The sequence below is a fragment of the Cervus canadensis genome, chromosome 24 (assembly GCF_019320065.1).
Source record: "Cervus canadensis isolate Bull #8, Minnesota chromosome 24, ASM1932006v1, whole genome shotgun sequence".
NCBI classification, from domain to species: domain Eukaryota; kingdom Metazoa; phylum Chordata; class Mammalia; order Artiodactyla; family Cervidae; genus Cervus; species Cervus canadensis.
In genome coordinates this window covers 44,362,823-44,383,986 of record NC_057409.1, presented here as the reverse complement: position 1 = coordinate 44,383,986, position 21,164 = coordinate 44,362,823, and the positions used below count along the sequence as shown (strand labels likewise).

Sequence of the window (21,164 nt, the reverse complement as noted above, 5' to 3'; positions counted from 1 at the left end):
AATGCAGGAGGCCCAAGTTCAACCCCTGGGTTGAGAAGATCCCCTGGAGAAGGAAATGGTAATCCACTCCAGTAATCTTCCCTGGAGAATTCCATGGACAGAGCAGCTTGGTGGGCTATAATCCATTGGGTCGCAAAAAGTTGGATAGGACTGAGCAACTAACACTTTCACTTGTCAGAATTTGATTAACATGGTGAATTGAATACTGTCTTGAACTGCCACTAAAATAACAGAGTCAAAAGAAAGTTTTAAATATAAACATACAAATAAACAGGAAAAGTGAGATAATTTAATAAAATTTTAGAAGATGTATAGTGATCAGGCAAAGCAGAGTAAGCTGAAATGCAGGCCAGGAAAGGATGATGACAGTGTCTGTTCCTCTCACAGAACTCCAGTTAGGCTCAGGAATTAGTCTATAGGAACCTCTGAAGTCAGAAGAGCAGGCTGGAACTGAGCACTGGAGGACTGGTCCAAGTCTGAAACAAGGACCAATTAGATCCTAGATCTCTTCTCATACTTGGCATAACAGCAGGAGTTTACAAGGTGAACCAGAGGATCTGGACTCAACAGAGTAGAAATGAGAAGTCATACTGAATTTGGCCAGTGTAACTGAACAGATTATGTGGGACAGTAGGAATCTCCTTGTTTGGCTCCCAGAACACTGGCAACTGTCATTTATTTAAACACTTCTTTTTCAGAAGACTAATCAGAAGAGGCGGCCCCAATTGAAAAAGTCAGTTCATCTACTGATCCACCTTGAAACCCATCAGCTGATAATCCCTGACCCTGCAGGCAGAGTTCCAGTCAATTCTGGCTTCACCAACTTTTGAATAAAGCCTCAACTCTGAGACAAAACAAATAGACCAGGAGCAAAAAGACTGTTTAGGAATCAGATTTATTCCAAACTGTAATTAAGAATACCTCAAAGATTTTATACCTGTAAAAGAAGGAATATAAAAAGGAATGTCGGCCATCAAATTTAGATTCTAGAGAAAAAATAAAGTTTTAATTAATGTTTAGACAGCAGATTGCAGCATCAAGATGTCAGCTGCACATTTTTCTTCACCAGTGATCTCATTTGTCAGCACAGCAAATCAGAATGTCTATAAATTTCCTCAGTAAGATAGTGAGTGAATTTTTAAATGTGAACTTACTTCTTCAAGTTTTGTTTTCATATTGAAACAAAGGTTTTTATCCAAACCATATTTTAGAAGATCAAAATATGATATAAAATGACCTAGATACTATGCATTAAACACACACTTATCTGATAAGGGTACAATAGGTCTAGAATGTCAATAGAATAGGTCTAGAATGTCAATAGCAGATGCCTCAGCAAATAATTTCTACCCAGAGATTTTTAAAAATATCAGAATCCAGGAATAAAAGAGAATATAGTAACCAGAAGCTATTTTATCTCTAGTATTCTCTTGAACCTGGGATAATGAGGTCTTCATAAACCACACACAAATTAGCAGTGAAAGATTTGGCAGAGTAAGCTCTTCAAAATGTGTACATAGTAATTCATGTTCTGAGAAACTAGTTATAGAATATAACCTTCAATTCAGAATTTCACAGTGTAAAATCATTATTTATAGCACTTGATAATGTCTATAGATTTCTTAAAATCCTGTGATTAATCTCTTTGAATGTAACTTTTTAAGCTATAGGTATCTCAGAAAGTTAAGTCTGTATTGATTAACATAGTGAAAGTGAAGCTGTTCAGTCGTGTCCGACTCTTTGCGACCCCATGGAATGTAGCCTACCAGGTTCCTCCATCCATGGGATTTTCCAGGTAAGAATACTGCAGTGGGTTACCATTTCCTTCTCCAGACTGATTAACATAACCTAGCCATAAAAAAATGTTTTCATTCCTAATGTGTATTAAACATTGTTCCCTAAGATAAAGTGCCAAAACTAATTGGCCCTTCATGTTTTAGAAGTCAGTACCATCCCTTTCTGATGTAACATTTGGAACAAAACTAGGGATATTACCACAGATTACATCCAACCTATTTAAAATTATGACCCAGGGCCACATTTAGATCTTTACAGGCCCTAAACACGAAAGACTTTATTTCTACCCTCTCCCATGCAGTTAAAAATAACATTAAATTACAAATAATTGCAAGCCCAACTTCCTAAGCTGCTTTTCCCAGGGTGGTTGGGAGGAACTAAAATTTTTTAAGTTTTGTATTTTGGGAGTCTCCTCTTCTTTATTAATGGTCTAAACCAGCTTTTCTCAACTGAGGTTCCTCATATGAACCATAGAAAGACTATTTTCTCATCTCTCCAGTCACGCATGCACTCTGGACAAATAAGAATGGGATATAATTAAGGACAGTAGTCGATTAGAAACATTATATTGGGTTGACCAAGGAGTTTGTTCAGGATTTTCTGTAACATGGAAAAACCCCAAAAGACTTTTTGGCCATCCCAACGTATGTAGGATAAAAGTTAATTTATAACTACGGATATCTAGGGTATTAGGACTTGATTCTTGCAAGGGTTTAATTTGCCTTTTAGTAATCTAGCTCTACAGAGATCCAAACTCCCCTTCCTTCCCAACTTCCACAGGGGCCTTGGCCTCAGGCAAGTGAGAACAATAGCTGAGAACAATCAACATTATACAAAGCAGTGTCTAGATGGTTAAGTGCACAAGTCTGTGAGCCTGAATGTCTTGAGTGTGTCTGCTCTATCACTTACTAGCTTTGTGACCTTGTTGTTCAGTTGCTAAGTTGTGTCTGAGTCTTTGCGATCCCATGAACTGAAGCAAGCCAGGCTTCCCTGTCCTTCACCATCTCCCTGAGTTTGCTCAAACTCAAGCCCACTGAGCCAGTAATGCCATCCAACCATCTCATCCTCTGTCGTCCCCTTCTCCTCTTGCCCTCAATCTTTCCCAGCACTAGGGTCTTTTCCAGTGAATCAGCTCTTCACAGCAGGTGGCCGAAGTATTGGATCTTCAGCTTCAGCATCAGTCTTTCCAATGAATATTCAGGGTGGATTTCCTTTAGGATTAACTGGTTTGATCTCCTTGCTGTCCAAGGGACTCTCAAGTCTTCTCCAGCACCACAGTTTGAAAGTGTCAATTCTTCTTTATGTCCAACTTTCACATCCATACATGATTACTTGAAAAACCATAGTTTTGACTATAGAGAGCTTTGTCAGCAAAGTGACTTTCTTTTTTTTTTGGCTTTTGCTTTTCAATATGCTGTCTTGGTTTGTCATAGCTTTTCTTCCAAGAAGCAAGTCTTTTAATTTCGTGGCTGCAGTCACCATCCACAGTGATTTTGGAGCCCAAGAAAATGAAATCTGACACTGTTCCCACTTTTTCCCGATCAACTTGCCATGAAGTGATGGGACCAGTTGCCATGATCTTTGTTTTTTGAATTAAAAAAAAATTAATTTACTTGGAGGCTAATTACTTTACAATATTGTGGTGGTTTTGCCATGCATTGACATGAATCAGCCATTTTAAACCAGCTTTTTCACTTTCCTCTTTCACCTTCATCAAGAGGCTCTTTAGTTCCTCTTCACTTTCTGCCTTAAAGTGGTATCATTGGCATATCTGAGGTTGTTGATACTTCAGATGAAATTTCCTTTTCTTATAAAGGAAGAGTAATAGTACCTATTGGGGCCTCTCAGGTGGCTCAGTGGTTAAGAATCCACCTGCTAGTGCAGGAGACATGGGTTCGAACTCTGTGTTGGGAAGATACCCTCGAGAAGGAAATGGCAATACACTCCAGTATTCTTGCCTGGGAAATTCCATGGACAAAGAAGCCTAGTGGACTACAGTCCATGGGGTTGCAGAGTTGGACACAACTAAGCAACTACACCATCACCACCACCACAAACAGTACCTATCAGACACTTGTATTAACTGAGAACTGAATAGCGGTATTTTCTTTAAAGTGTTTATAATGGTGCTTGGCACATCCTACCACTGAACGAGTATCGTTTTTAACTCATCCTTGGACCATAAGATATTGTGACCTGGACCAGAGTTGTATTTGTGTGGAAGGATACTGCCCCCACTATCTTATTAATACCCACTATTTTATTACAGCACCTTAAAGTGACTTTCTCCTTTGTACTTTCTCTGTATTTTCTAAGGTTTTCAAACTTAACTAGTACTTTTTGGTTTTTTTTTCAGGCCCTGCTGAGTGGCATGGAGGATCTTATTTTCCCAACCAGGGACTGAATCTGCACCTCCTGCAGTAGAAGTGCAGAATCTTAACCAATGGACCACCAAGTAATACATTTTTAATGAAAGGAATACTGAAACTGTCAACTGGTAAAACTCATTCTTCCTAACTAATGCAGAACTAGAGTTGAGGGAAATAAAAAGGTCTGGTGAGTTGCCTTAAACCACTCTTCTGGAACTGCTAATCTATACCAGCAATTTTGCATTAAGGCATAACAAGATATAAAAGGGAAGAGAAAGCTTTGGCTCATAAGTAAGGAATACCAGGCATGAGGGAAAAAGGTACAAAAGAGATTTTTCTACAAAGTGCATGTAAAAGGAAAAGAAAAGGCGGCCTGGGGCTCAGGCCTTTGTTAAATCCATGTTCTAAGAGGAGGTTAAAGTATCTCTAGAAAGAAAATGTAGGATTGATCAAGAAGTTTAATGCTAGAGAATGAACTGCTGGTAAGAGTATGAGAAAAGCACTTTCATACATTACTGAAGAATGTAAATGGCACTGTAATAATGATGGCTCCTCTTGTTAAGACCCAGGAAAGAAAATTAGTTCTAATGTCTCAGTACTAGAAACAGTTGTGCTTCACCTGAGAAACTGATTTATCTTAAGGATATCTGAAAATCACATTGTTAATCTCTCTCTCTCTCTTTGGCTGCTTTAAAGTTCAGAGATAAGTTTGTACCTTAACATTAACATAAATGTATGGCACACATTTTATGTATTAATTTCACTCCTGCCTACATGTTATTTCTTATTTTGGGTGTTATATGTAATTTTATATATTACCTTAGTTTTATAAATTTCCTTAATAGGGTATCATATAAATTAAAAAGTTCAGACATACATGAATAAAATTGCATGCTTTGAAAAAATGCAACAAAGGACCATTTTAAGCTATGAAACTTAGGTATGATATAAATTAACTCAGGAAAATCCAGTCAAAAGCCAAATAAAGCTGTATTTTATACTGTACAAAAGAAAATTTACATCCTTAATGTAACTAGATACATCTAGGGAAAAATTACACATCTCTCAAGAAACACAATATTTAACATCTTAGATATGTTTCTGCATTGCAGACTGATAATGAATTTTATACATCTTTATTTATAACTTAAAATATTTTTTCATCTCTGGCAGATATTTACAAGGTCAACAGTGACTATATTTCACATTTCAACAATCAACAGCATTAACCAGTTCAGTAAGACAGTTAAGATAATGGCTTACATGCACCAATAAATATGATCTTAAATGTGCATTTTTTTTTCTTCAGCTCTGAAAAAAATGTTTTCACTAGTCCTAGTTTGAAAGGACATCAGTCAATAGAGATCATATTTTCTTCCTATCATATTTAAATTTTAACCAGCACTATTCTCTGAATACTTGGCAAGTTTACACCAAGCTACAGGTTGATGATGGTTAAGAAACAAAAACAGAAGAGCTGACCTATTCAACCTGTATCCTTTTATGAAGCAAACGTGAAAGTTGAATATTTCCTGTATACTTGCCCACTGTGACAGAGACCAGATACATGATGTTACAGTAGTAAAAAACTCTTCAGAAATTGTAGGTCAGGAGTGTCAAATTATGATGACAAAGTGGGAAAATTATCTTTGCACCATGAAAACCGTTTCACTTAACCAGTTAAAATGAATGTAAAGCCAGTGTAAGTTTTAGAATAAGAATCAAAAAGCCACCACTGAAAAGCAGTTAACGAACTTCTTACAAATATTTTAAAACAACACAAAGTACATTTAGCATACGTCTCAATTCAGTTTGGATGATAAAACTAAAACCCACAAAAACCGACGTTCGTAATTGTTAGAAAGCCAATCTTTTCTAAGATAACAGATCAAGACATTCATTACTTTTTAACTTCTATCTGATATAAAAAAAATAATACATAGAGACTGTTTGGGACATCAGGTAATATACAAATTCATATCCCCCCAAATCATTATTTAATAGTTTAATTCTTTAGTGCTGAGTTGTTTTAAAAATGAGTGTTTTAACTTAAAGTTAAAAATCATGTTTTTCTGCGAAGAAAAAAAATACCCAGAGTAATCGAGTACATAAATTAAGTAAACATAGTTTTAGCCAATGTCACACTTACTAGAAATAGACATTGCTCACTTAAAAATACACATTTCTATAATTTACCCTCAATTTTTTTAGAAAGTCACAATATTATATAGTATACTGATTATAGGAATTCTTCTCTCCCTCCTTTTATTTAATACTGATGAACAAAATCCTTAATTTGAATTAAGGAGACATGAAATTTGCCATAAGAAATAATATTTGGATTTATCCCTTAACTGGTACTTTTGCTGGAAGTATAAATGTTGACATTTTACAGACATGGTAAGAAAACCTCCAATGGAATCTTGTAGGTTCTGTATATCTGTTCCACAGGAAAGACTATTTCCCCTAGGGCTAGAAATCAATCCTCCATGTTAAAGGGGCCACATTCCTTAATGGGTACTTCAAATTTTATATTTGGTTGATTCATTTTCTTTGGTAACTTTTGTAGTTTATGAAGATGTGAAGAATTTCCTCTGGTATCATTAACACTACACTTTTGACACTCAAATACAGCAAACCAGATTGATATGAATTCTGTAGTTGGGGATGGACTGTCCAATTAAGTTCATTTTCTTTGAAAATAGAAGACTTTCTTTACTAAACCTACCTTCAGATACACAATTCTGAAAAAAAAAAAAAAAGAGACTCATTTATACTTTAAGCTATGCCTAATTCTAATTTTGGGTGTAAAAATCTGTATTAAACAGAATAGCTTAACAGCAGATATCTGAGTATGACTTAATTTGTAAACATTTTCACAAAATCCAGAAACAAAACATAGAACTTACGTATCTGTACTATGCTGCCAGTTATTTCACATCATTGCCAGCTATCTGCTAACTTCTATCCTAAACTATCTGCTCTTCTATTTCTCATGTGATTAATGGCTAAGATTATAAACATACTGAAGAGACTGAAGTTAAATTTTGTGGTTATGTGGTCAGGTTCAGAAGCAATGTACCTACATGGGCAGGGGAAGGTTGGATGATTATGACTCCTCTAATTCTAATGGGTTGGGATCACCACACAAATTTCTGGCACCACCAAAAATCCAATAGTTTAAGTGCACATTGGTTGACTCTACAAATAGTATTTCCTATATATGTTAGTGCCAATATGATATACCCATTAGGTATACAGTGTAGGTAATACTAAAATTTATGTCTTACATTGTCAACACGACCACCTTAGCAATGGAAAGTTGTATCAATCTGGTGACTCATGATTTTTTTTTAGCACTGTTAACAATTTTATATTGCATTCCATTTTATAATCTGGCAAATATCCTAACACTTAGACTTTAAGCTATCAATTATTTCTAGCTGATTTTCAAACAGCTTGTTTCTAAAAAGCACTTTTTTAAAAATTAAAGTATTTTTACAAATAAGTGTCTCAACCGACTTAGTGGTTTGAAACATGACAATAATCATTCAACTTGAAAGATAAAAAATTCTCAGGTTCAGACTGTTTACATAGCCATAGTATAGAAAAAATTGCTCTAAAATTCTTGTAGATTTTCTGACCACTGTCATTTTTAAACTAAAAAACAAGTATGTAACTGAAATACTGATTTTAAAAAAACAAAACCATAAAACTTACTTTGTAATTCCAAGATCAGAAATGGAGATCTTCCTTGCTAGTGTCTGTATAAATAGTTTACTACCCACTAAAGACACGTACTATTATTTTTATTTACAGATGAACATGCAGAGAATTAAATGAGACGTACTGATTGTCAACAATTAAAAGTACTCAAAAATGGACCCATACTAACTCGTCCGAGTAGGAAAAACACCCCACTTCATTAAAATATTCACAAAAATAGTGCAAACAAAACAACTTAAAAGGAGTTATTCTCAGTTCTTCAGTAAAGCTACCAAGTGGAATTTGAGAATGTAGGTTGGAAATATTGAGCTTATATAGCTGGGACTACCGCATTTAAAGACATTTTGTACCATATGTACACTTTAAATGACATGGGTCACCATTCTGTTACAGAACCGTAAGCTTCACACTATAAATCTTTTTCAATCACAGAAGGAAATAACTGCTTGTTATCTATCTGCTCTGAGCACAAGGTTCAATCTCTTTACATTAGAAATTATGGAGTAAAATTTATCTTTGCAATACTACATTGTGCAGTACAGTTAACCTGCCACCTAGGTGACTGTGAAAGCTGGCCGATTCAAAAATTACTTAAGATACCTAGAAACACTGATTAAAGTAATTTTCACTGGGTTTATTTTTGCATTTAAATAAATTCCCAGAAACATAATCAACTATAAAATGGCAGCATACAACTGTTAAGTGGCAGAAAACAGTAAGGCATAAATTAGAGTAAGAAAAATTATCTATCCTTCCCCATCTATGTTTATTACCCTACCTTTTTTTCTGGATTTAATACTTTTCTTAATGTGCTGTATTCACCACTACTAGACCCAAACTGTAAAGAAACTGCAGAAGTGGAGAGTGTCCCATACTACGATCACCATATGATGAGTGAAAGGAGGCAGTGGGGTGTTAATATGCATTTGATGGGAGACAGGAGTTTGACTCTGGCTCTGCTTCTAAGTTATGTGACTTTGACCACATTACCACCTTTTTGAGCCTCAGTTTCCTGAGGATGGATATGAAGGAGTGGGTGCTGGGAGACTCCTAGATTACCTCTATGGTCTCTTTAGCACAAAAAAATTTGACTTTATAATAAACAGGCACAGGAGACTCATTGGGAAGGTAAGACTAGTGGTAATGATCAGGATTTCAAATTACAATCATCACCCTCCCACACAGCTTCTCAAAATATTTTTGTATTTAAAAATCTTACTTCTAAGCTAGCTTTCACTTTACACGTGATTTGTTCTAAAACATTTATGTGTTCTAGTAACATGATTTCAAATTAACATCATAGAGAAGAATTCCCAAAACCTGCAGATAATTTGTTTGTATTTCTTAATTGAACCTGGCATAGATAACATCAATCAAATTATTTTATTATAGAAAACAAGTATTTTCTCCCTAACTAGCTTGTCCATAAATCAAAGAACTTTTTAAAATGGAAGTTAGGAAGTATAAAAACAAAAAGTTGTTAAAGGATAAAGCGTGAATATTGCTGGCATATATTTCTAACAGTTGTATATCTGAAAATTATTTTACATTAAATGCAATAATGCAAATGAATATTTAAAAATCTCTTAGAAAATGTGACTATGGTTTATGACTGACTCATCCCATTTTAACTACATCTTGAACAGGAAATCTGTTCTAAGACACCGAATGCAAAACTTGAACTAAATGAAATGTTTCTTCTTTGGGGCTAAATTATACTACTTAAAAGAATGGAACACAAATGTTAGAGGGTCATGAAACATTAATGGGTATGTGTATGTACAAAATATATATGACTATACATAGAGATAAATGAAATCCTCTAAGTTGAAAGTTTTTCAAAACCAACTTTTCAAGTGTAACATAAGATTTCTAAGAAATCAGAGGGAGAGTTTATTATGTCTTTCACAGTTTTTGCTGTAATTTGGTATTATCTGGGGTTTTCTGTGCTATGACTAAAAGCATGCTAGATTTAGGTGCCAATAAATGTACAACTTGCTAAATTAAAAACAACCCTTCAGTCTCTTAAATCAACCTGGCAGTGTTACCATAAAGTGACTGATCTCGAGCCATGGCCAAGATCTCACCCCCTGTTAAGTATAATGCTCTTCTCTTTTCATACCCGAAACTTTGCTTTCCTTATTGTTATAGATCTTTACACCTCATTTATTTGGCTGCTTTTAATTCATTTATCTGACATCCCTTAGTTAAATTAAAAGATATCCAAAATATGTCTTTGTGATATATACATATACACACCATATATATACACACATACACACATACATATATATACACAAATCAATAAATCTCTATTTATCAACTTTTAGCTTTTCTTCAGACTTTGGCAATGTTATAGATAACAGTTCAGGTTCTAGTTTTCCATTTTCATATGAGCTGAAAAATATTACACACCACCAAATTCAAACAAGCATCTCACTGTTTTCATAAAGATTCTAACAGAAAGTACCTTACAAAACCCGCAAAAATAAAAGCCTCTTACAATAAAAAGGAAGGGGCTGGATTTTTAGGTGTGGAAAAAAACGAGAAGCATTTTTCTGGTTATTTTATTTATCAAAATCTATTGGAATTTTAATCAGTAGAGGTAATATTTCAAACTTTGTTAATTAGGAGAATACTTGCTTTCTGTAAATTCAGTATGTTTTTCTTTTACAATAATAAAATAAGAATGTCTAAATGTACAAAGCATTCATCGCTCTGAATATCGTGTGGAAGAATGTATAGCAGTTCAAGTCATAATACACTGATTTTCAAAAACCAATATATTTTCTTCTATTTCAATCAAGCATTAGAGCCTGGGACCCAGATGAGGTCATAATGAAATCTTATCCAACCAAATCATAACTAAAAAAAAAAAAATTTCTAAAAAAACCAATAATGCATTTTCGTAGCCTCTTAGCAATTACCAAATGCTACTTAATACATTCAACATCTAGCTTACTGGCATGATTTCAAAGATTTATAAAAATGAGAACTTTTGCAGATATATGATTAGAAGGTACACAAATTGCATTACATTAAACACAAAGGCAGTGTGGTCCTTATAGGAGAAATCAAGTCAGTACCCCCTGGTAGAAATGTTCTATAAAAATGTGTCACATTGAAGCGTCAGTGTTTTCAGCCAATTATCTGTCCCTGATGTATTTCCTTGGAGTATATGACCTATCAGGACTTCAGGTTTCTTAATCCAAAATATCTGACTGAATTTAGGTACATCTAGAAAGCAGCTGAAAGGGTTTCTCCAATAGTCTGACATCATAGAAAGTGGGTTGAGAAATCCCTCTCTTTACCTGAAGACGTACTTGTTCTACTTCAGTCATCATCAGCTCACAAAGGAAAAGAAAAAAAAAAAAACAATCAAAACTTCCCCTCACACAAACAATCCCACACAAGCTAAACAGAAACTGCCCCCTCCCCCCATAAAACCCCAGCACCGAAGTGGCAATCATTCCTGGGAAATAGAACAAGCCCCTTGGATTCTCTGATTTATTAGCTGTTCAAACTCAAAGGACAGAAATGACCTTATGTCCTGTGGGGAGGAGGGAAGACATGTTAATAATGACTATAGAGCCATTGAGAAAGTGCATTATCTATTACACAATCAACTTAGAGCCCTGTCCTCCAACAGAGGTGGCCACAACTTGATTCAAATGCCTCAGTAATTGAACATTGTATCCTCGAGATAAAGGAGAAGGGGGAAAAAAAGAGCCACCCTCATTTTAATGAAAAGGTGCTGCAGTCTACCACCTTTCCCCATGCTTCTCAAGAAAATGATTGCACAGACTCAGAGAAGTCCAAAGTCATAGCAGAATCTCTGAGGCACTCCTGGTTAAGAGAGAAAAAATATGATCCAGTTATCTTCATAGTTCTACAGATAATGAGAACAAACCCGTTTTTTGTTTTTGTTTTTTTTTTAAACAAAAGCCAAAGTATCATTCATAGGGATCATATACACCATTTCCTCTAACATAACCTCAGTCTCACAGTGTTGAAATGGGACTGATCAGCCTACGATGGATTGCACATCACCCAAGGAGAAAGGAAGGTGTGGAAAACGCAAACATTTTCTACTGCTTCACAAACACGTTTACAAGGAACAGGTGAAGAGAAGATATAGGAAAGAGAGAAAAGAAAACCTTATTGCTGTTTCCATACAAAATACAGTATGAAGATACCTAAACTAAATCAGATCTGTTTATGATGACCAATGTTTTCACAATGTGGGATGAAGTGTCTCCTTGAAGCACAACGAAATGTTCGGTCTAGAAGATAAGCAGAAAGATGAGAGAGGATATCAAGACTACACCTGGGATATCAGCTGCATATTGAAGCTTGGGGATCGAGACTGCTTGGATAAGGGAGCTCCCGGGCTGAGCAGCTCTTTCCCTTCTCCAGCTTGACCTAGCCGGTCTTCCTGTAGACTGATAGTTGAGTAGCGATTAGCATTGTTAGCTGCTAAATTAGTAACACCCTCAGTGCCAACCCCAATGCTGGTACTTGCTTGACTGCCATTTACATAGTCAAATGATTTACTTGAGGAAGCACTGGCTGTCCGGATTAGATTAATGCTATTAGTTTTTGGCACCACCTGGCCAGCAGGCAGGCTCAGGTGTTTCTTCATCGGTGTCAGCTCAATTGAATCTACACTAAGATCAGTTGGTTGCTGTACATACTGCCTGCGAACTACTGAATCTCGAGGGCTCTCATTGGATTTGATGGCAGAAGTTGTTTCTTTATCCTTGGCTGAACGCCCAGTTGCTACTTTCCTTAAGCTTCCCCTCTGAGAAGAGGAGGATGGTTTGGTCCCAATTGGCTGGCTGCTGAGGGAAGCCCCTGATGAAAATCCTTCATCTGCATCATTCAGGTTTACCGACTCCTCTCCTCCATTTATACCCTCAGCACCTAAAAAACAAATCAGACAGACTCAGCAATAGCTAAATTAAATAAGCAGCAGCCGTGAATAACAACTCAACTGACCTTTTCTCCTAGGTAATGTTTGCTATAGGTCAGCAATGACCCTTGCTACCAACACTTTCCCTAAGTAATTTAGGGGAAGGAGCCTCAATCTATACAGAATTCTAACGTTATTCATTCTGTTCATTTAGCTTTAATTAGGCTAGCTTATGTAAAACTATTCACAAACAAGCCTAGCATACTATTAATATCAACAGACACACAACTTTTGGTAAAATACAATACTTAGTGATCGTAAATCTTTATGATACACCTTGTCAATCTGAGGTGAGTATATCTATCTAAAAAAACAAAACTTTTCCTATCTTTCTTAATCTATCATAAAATAGAATTTGGAAATGAGACCCTTCTAATTTCAGTCACCCAGAATAATGTCAAAAACTCATCCCCAAACCCCTTTTAACTACTGTGAAACTTTATATTTAACAGCTAATTGCTTCTAAATGGCTTTAAAATCTTTAACATGGAGCTCGTGCATTTCCTAACTCTAAACTAAAAACTCTACATTGCCTCTAGTAACTTCAGTCATATTCTGTCTTATGAACATGCCTACTCACTGGTTTCCATATTTTCTTGATCAGTTAATATGAAAATACTTGATTATCAGAGAACAAAGGTAAGAACCAACAAGGATACTGAGGAAGAATTTTTTACGATTTTATAATATAATAATAAATAATATACAAAAATTTTATGTTATATAGTTATATAATATTTTAGATTTTAAATATTGAGATATATTATTTGGGGATCACAAAATACTTATACTATTCCATTAAGTTTCATGCAGAAACTGCAGTTAACAAAAGAATTCTTATCTTGGGATTTTGTAAGAAAAGAAGCACGTATTCAGTTTGGGGTTTCCAGAAAGCCCGATTTCTTTACTGAAAGTATGATCAACACTCTCCTAGAAAATAGAACATTTGCTTCTTTCAAAAACTGACAGAAGTTTGCTACCTTTAAAATATGTTTACCAGATTGTAAGAAAGTTCAGTCTGAATCTACATACAGATATCAATATTTTAGCTAAGGTAAACTGTTAGGACAGAAATCCAAAAAAATATCACTTTGAAATACAAGTTACCTAAGTAAAATATACACAAAATAGTTAAACACAATCTTTATTTAACATAGTACTTGGAAAAATATAAATATTTTCTCATATGGATTAGTTCTTTCCTTCAAAAGAAGAATGAAATAGCCTATCCTTAGAGCAAAAGGCGTTTCTTGTTATATCCAGCAGTTTAGTCATCTTGACTCATCATGCAGAGCCGTATGAAAATGCAGCTGCCACCAACTCTCTCAACCCCTTCCTCGAGAACAGTATATACTGTGCATCAAAACAAAACCTTTAAATTACATTTATGTGACATCTAAGCAATTTATTTATAATTACTATGAAGAACTCCACAATGCCCAGGAAAAGATAGCCACTGGTTCAGAATTAATATCAGTAATATAAAACTAGAAGTGAACAGAAATATGTCATTGGCTATACATATGATTAGGAAAAGAGACTGAGAGACTTAGTGCTAGCTTCTGAATTTTGCCACATGCAGATCTGATGCCCAAGCAATATGGCCATAAAAGAGATATGACAATGTAGAAACCACCATGCAAGAGAACCTACTGATATTTTATATACTAAGAAATGCTATTTCAGTATAGTGGAACACTGAATATACTTTAATCACAACATAGTCCTCAGTTTAGTAATAATTTTAAATACAGCTTTAAAAGTTATAAATGTTACTTAACAATCTGGATAAAGGTAGGTGATGAATTCTCCCTTCAATTCCAACACGTAATAAATACAACTTTAACTGTAAAACTGTTTAAAACCATTAGAAAACATGTTTTCTTTTTTCTTTTGGTTGCACCACATAACTTGTGGGATTTTAGTTCTCTGACCAGGGATTGAACCTGGGTCCTCAGCAGCTGAGAGAGCAGAGTCCTAACCACTGCAGTGCCAGTGAAATTCCCTTCTTTTTCTTTTAGAAGGTCAATTATTGATGCTAATCCAAAAGCTCCAGCAGACTTCAGAATTACCAAAACTTTTCATTAGTTTTAATAATTTCCGTATTTCTGTCTAAAAAACCTCAAGGAATAAAAAGGCTATTGTGTCTAATAACATTTTCCTTTCTAATTTTCTCCTTGGGTGATAATACTATTCATGATCCAAAGATGAGACAACCAAACGGATTTTTAATGAACTTTCCTATTCATGTTTGCTTTTCCTTATAAATTAGCTTTTACTAATACTGATTTAAAGCTACAATTAAATTAGATTAAAAGGCAAAATAACTTGAGAAATTTCAAACACACCAATGGGACTCATTCCTTTTCCAAATGGCTATACCCCACCTTCACAAACCGAAATTTTACCAGTAATAGAGGAGATATTAAATCAGGATGTTTTAACATTTAATAGGACACTTTAAAGGAATTACTATTTTTTCCTTTTTCAAAGTGTATGACTTATGATTAATAGGAAGAAATGATTCTACCCAATCCCATACTTCTTAAAATTTCATCAATGTTAGTGAATATTGTACTATATTTAGCATGGATACTCTAATATTCTAACAATAGCAGTAGATACACTTCAAGTGGCTCATTTAGTCATCAAGAAAGTGGAGAAACAGATGTTGATCAATTTAGGCCAACTCTGAATTTGACATCTATTCATATACTTATTTTTATGCCTTATACAAGATACAACTGACTCCCAGGGATAACATAAAGAGATACAGAAAAAATGAAAACGAAAGGCTGTGTCTTTCACACGGTTCTCTTCATAGTACCAACTTCTTTGGGTTCCTAGATCATGCACATGCAACACTGTTAAATGAAGTCAGGTCACTCTGGGCAAATGGGCAAGGGAACAGAAGGTAGATTTAGATTCTTACTGAGCATGCTCAAATTTTTAACGCACCAAAGAGCAAGAGATTTTCCTAAAGTAGAATAAATAAAAATATGTAACCTATTTTAAAACTACTTGCTATATTTCATAAATTAGTGTACAAGTTCCACAGCAGCAATACATTAAATAATGAAAAAACTATTAGGCCACAGTTTCCTCTTTCATAAAACCAATTTCTATGGCATCACATGTTAAACAGTAAATAAATGCTTTCCTATCAGAGAGAAGTGTTCTTTTATAGATAACGATCATGGCTGTGGTGGTGGTGGAGGGGTAAAAAAAAATTCTCATTTGAGATACCCATACTGTATAAACAAGGATCTACTAGGATTTATGGCTTCTAAATAATACATTTCACTTCTGTTTGGGAGCTATATAAGATAATCATTATTTACAATAAATGATAAAAATGTAGTGTGCACCAGGAGAGCACATTTATAGAGGAAAGATGTCAGTAGTTCAGACCCAGGCAACTTGATTTGAAGATTATAAGAAGCCAATCAATACTGGTTTATTCTGTCAAAGAGATAACGAAGTTTTTGTTAATTGGCCACCCTGGGACTAGAGACAAATCGGCCAGCTCCATTTCAGTCCCATTTCTCAAAAATAATGTATTAAAGCTTTAAAACTCTCCTCACCTATTTTCCAAATAATACATTATCAAATAAATGAAATTGATACATACTGAATAATAAGGCTCAGGTCCATGGGGTGCATTTTTCCTTTCCTGATGTTAGAGTAAACATGCTCAGTAATGAAGAAATCCCAAGCATTTGCAGACCTTTTGGAGACAGGCCTCTCCCTTGTTAGTAGCCATGCCAAGCTGCTCTTTAATTACACCGGGATGCAGACTCCAGGCCAGCACAAATGGTAACTAAAGATTGTACCTGACCTGGCGCTAGCAAATGGGGGGGCGGGGGGTGCGCTTTGCAAGGAGAGTCTAATACACTCTGGGATAGTGGAAACACACACTAGAATGGAAAGATGCTCTGCTTGGGGACAGAGAGCCAGGATCCTCCTCCAGCAACTGCCTCACTGACTTCTGCCTCCTCATCTCTGTCCTACCCTCTGTTGTGGCTGCTGCTGAGTTGGGCTCCGGCGAGCCGTGCTCAGGAGTCCTGTGCACCAGCACCTCCCCCTCTTGCACACGTTTGATCCCTAGGTCAGTGGAGCCGTGTTGGATCGGGGAGCCAGGAATACTCGGGTCAGCCTCGTTTGAGAAGTCAAAGCCATCTGGGATTCAACATATAAAATTTTAGTGCTTTTTTGCTGCTCTATTCTTTTCTGAGCATTTTGACCCAGGCAGATAAGAGAATGTATATATGGATATGACATAAACACAAACATTATTTATATAGTTACATGTGTGTGCACAGCATGCACACACATAAGGCAGCAGATGAACAATGTGAGGTTTGCAAATGAATAGGAGAGAAAAATAGAGATCATTAAAATGGCAATTAATCTCTCTTAGGCAAGACAGCTTGACTGTTCAAGTAGCATGTGCTATGAAATACTGCTGGACTCAGCACTTACAGGACAAGGAAAAGATAGATAAACCTCAGTTATTTTATGCATGGCTTGTATTATACCAGTAGTATGGCCAGTTACATAATTTTCTCCCACACTGCTCATACAGGTACCTTTTTTTGGAAACAGGCTTAAAGAAATTTCTTTTCTATTGTTATTACTAGTTAGAAAAAAAATTAACTTCATCTTATTTTCTGTTTTAACATTCAGAGAACAGTTTAAATAACATCTTTCTACTTTATAAAATATATATACATATTTATATTAAAATGAATTCAGGTATACAAACCACATTTCTAGTGCTATTTTTAACAACTAAACAATTTTACTTTAACTACATAGAGTACTATAACATCATGTGTAAATATACTCTGTAAAAACAGTGATAAATTTACTTTAATCCATGAGTGGGCTATAGGGATTTTATATTCACCTTCTCTCCTCCATCTATGGCGACGGATTGAAGCTGTTGTAATTGCAGTCCGAGAAATCCTCGGCACTGTTGGAGTGACTTCGACTTTAAGTACTTTCTGGCCTTCTTGTGAAGAATCAGGAGCATCAAATGGTAATGAGTTTTTCATGGCATTGGCAACCTAAAATGATAAGTCTATATGTACTTACATCCAATATACAACTTATGCTTACTGTACATTTCATGTTTCCATACTATCTTGAATATATATTTAAAAGTTGTTCTACAAAATAGAAAAGTATAATGTGTCAGAAATGTTTATATTTCCACTAGTCTGTATTCTTTTAGGTAGACTTCTAAGATGAAAATTCATTTAAAAATATGAGTCACACACCCTCATGGACTCTCTGAAGTTGCTGGCTTTCAAGGAGAAAATACATTCCAAAGAGCTTTTAACATTTGAACCCTGATACAAGAAAATTTGGAGTAAGTTTCTTTCTGATTCTTCAGATGATAAAATAACATGCAAAATTTAATTTATAATAAAAAAATTAGCTTTGTTTTCACGAGGAGACATCTTCCCTAAACAAGTCTGGCACTTTGTTCCACCAAGTTCTGCCGTCTGTGGAGGAGAGTGAGGTAATCTGGCTGGAAAGCAACAGCCACTGGCTGCTCCATGATTCCTAACGGAGTAGTGCTGACCTAGCAAAGATCTTGAGCTAGAGGACCATCTTTCTCCCTCACTCTCCACTTGGACAGGACAACTGAAATGCAGCAAGCTGGATAACCCTGTCCGCTCTGCCAACTCAAACCTTCTCTCCAGTGGGCTGTTCCAACATCTAGACTAAAGGGTAGGGAGTGAAGTCTTTCAATCTAACCTTAATCAGCAATAAAGATGGTACTTGTTTTTCTATCTACCAACTATTTTATCTATTTATCATCTGGCTCTATTTTTGAATAGAGAAAAGGAACGTCATTTACTGGGTCCCTTGGAGACCCATAACAATAAAGGATTATTCTAGAACTATAGATTACGAATCTCTTTACCTATACTGCCTTGGAAATGCCACTTCTACTTAATTTATAAGACAGGGATAAAATTATAAATTTAAAGAGTCTTGCAAATGCAAGGTGTTATTATCAAGATGTAACTTTTTTATCTTCTTGTCCACTTGTTTTCTGTTTTGGGTCACACTGTGCAGCTTGTGGGGGATCCTGGTTCCCCAACCAGGGATGGAACTCATGCCGTTGGCAAGGAGAGAGCAGAGCCCTAACTAATACTGTCAAGGAATTCCCTACGCAATCTCTTTTATTTTTTACAGTAACCTTTAGGGTAAAATTAGGGATGCTGACATGAGGAAAAAAGAAAATTCAAATATGAAAGAATTAATATAAATGTTACTTCAATAAATTTATTTTTAGCTTAAACTATAAAAAAGATATGAAAAAATGACTCAAAAATTATACTCTTAAATTGTTGCAAGTAAAATTACATAACTAAAAAAATACAACTCTAAAAATACTAGAAAAAGTTTAGAAAATACAGAAAATTGCAAAGAAATAAAAACTATCCACAGCTGAATCACCTAGATGACTATTAATATTTGTTATTTTTCCTTTGTCCTGTCTAGCATTAAAAAAAATAGCTGTATACTACTTTACCATTAACACAGCTAGCATGTTCCCTTAATATTAATTTTCAAATATATAATGTCATCAAGTAAATAACATAACTTAATGAGTCTCTGTTGTAAAATAATGTTTAGAGTTCAGATTCCTTTGCATTTAAAACAAACCTTGATCTAGTGTTCACAATTCATTTTAAAAAGTTTTAAATAGTTTCTTGGGAAATGTTGGTAAAGATGGGATAGTAGCTCAAAGAAAACACATATACATTACCAAAAGGATGTGCAGAGTTATGTCATACTGTTACTGGTAACAGAAAATGCCTTCCTCATCCTACTACTGGACGTTCAAATTTATTTTTTGATTGATCATTTACCTTTTGGAGATATAGTTATTTTGTGGAAGAGTATGAAATTTTTATATAAAACTAAATATTAACTTGCTTTTTTGTCATGCCCATTGATAATTAGTTCATATTAATTTCGGTTTTAAAAAACTGATGGTTTACGGACTTCCCTATAGGTCTAGTGGTTAAGACTTTGTGCTTCCACAGCAGAGGGTACAGATTTGATACCTGGTCAAGGAACTAAGATCCCACATGCTGTACTGCATGGCCAAAAAATAAAACAACAACCCCCTCTCCCCTCCAAAACAAAACAAAAATCTGATGGTTTAGAATTTAGATGTTTATATAGTAAAAAAAAAAAAAAAAATCAACCTTTTTTGGTGATGTGTTCCTTCTCCAGGAAAGAAGCCTTTCCTTCTCCAGAATTTGAGCAAATATTTATAGCCTCTCTTCTTTCTTTTCTTAAAGGATTTCAAGACACTTAATTCTTTAATTTATTTGAACTTTATTTTGCTATGTTGTAAAAGAAGAGGGTCTAAAACAATTTTGTTTCCTTTCCAACTGTTGGTATGGAATAAACCTGTTTTCCCCCTCAATGATTAGTACTGCCTCATACATTGCATACTGAATTTTATATCAGTAGTACCCTTTTTAGGTGCAGGAAAGTTTAACAAAAAGTAAATATAATAACTTACCAATAGTGGTTGAGAAAAGAGTTCTAGTTGAGCTCTATAGATGATGTCATCAAGGACTTCCTGGCCAAGGTCCCACTGTCCATTATACCTATGGAGAAGCAAATTACAGTCTCTAGCAAATATCTCTCATTTTCAACAACAATCTTTTTTATTGATCCAAGTCCTATTATTTTGGTTCTGTAACAAGATTTTCACATTAATTTTTGCATCATGCATTTCTAAACTATCCCACTTTTGGCTACAAGAACAAAAAGAAAAATTCAAATATTAACATTTAAAATACTTCACAGATATCTCTTCAAAATAATTGGATTTTATCATGTGTTGATATTTTGGGTTATCTATTTGAATTCATGAAAATCTGGGTTATGAACTATGTGACAGTATTTAGACTTCAGTTTAATGCCTAGCTATATTTTAAAAGTACTGAAAGGGCTATGAATAATTACATGTCAACAAACTGGACAATCTAGAAAATGGATGAATTCCTAGAAACATACAACCTACCAAGACTAAGTCATTAAGAAATAAAAATCTGAACACACCCACCACTGTACCCAGAGGAAACTGAATCAGTAATCAAAAACCTCCCAATAAGTAAAAGATGGTCCCAATAAGGACCAGATGGCTTCATGAGTGAATTCTACCAAACATTTAAAGAAATAATATCAATCCTTAAATTCTTCCAAGAGTGAACACTTCCACAGTCATATCACAAGGCCAGCATTCCCCTAATACAAAAACC

At 35.0% G+C, this 21,164-nt stretch overlaps 1 protein-coding gene across 6 annotated transcripts in view; it reads right to left on the bottom strand.

Moving 5' to 3' along the window:
* Positions 1-5,132: 5,132 nt before the first annotated feature.
* Positions 5,133-21,164, bottom strand: part of FAM126B (family with sequence similarity 126 member B) — a 65,540-nt gene continuing 49,508 nt past the window's right edge. For 5 of the 6 annotated variants that reach the window (XM_043446081.1, XM_043446082.1, XM_043446083.1 and 2 more), the window contains 4 exons: positions 20,420-20,507; positions 17,774-17,933; positions 16,876-17,043; positions 5,133-12,815 (listed from right to left, as the gene is read on the bottom strand). In XM_043446081.1, coding sequence (XP_043302016.1) covers positions 12,214-12,815; positions 16,876-17,043; positions 17,774-17,933; positions 20,420-20,507 — 1,018 coding nt within the window. In that variant the 3' untranslated portion in view covers positions 5,133-12,213. The remainder of the gene's footprint in view (positions 12,816-16,875; positions 17,044-17,773; positions 17,934-20,419; positions 20,508-21,164) is intronic. The other variant, XM_043446084.1, reaches the window with a different exon arrangement.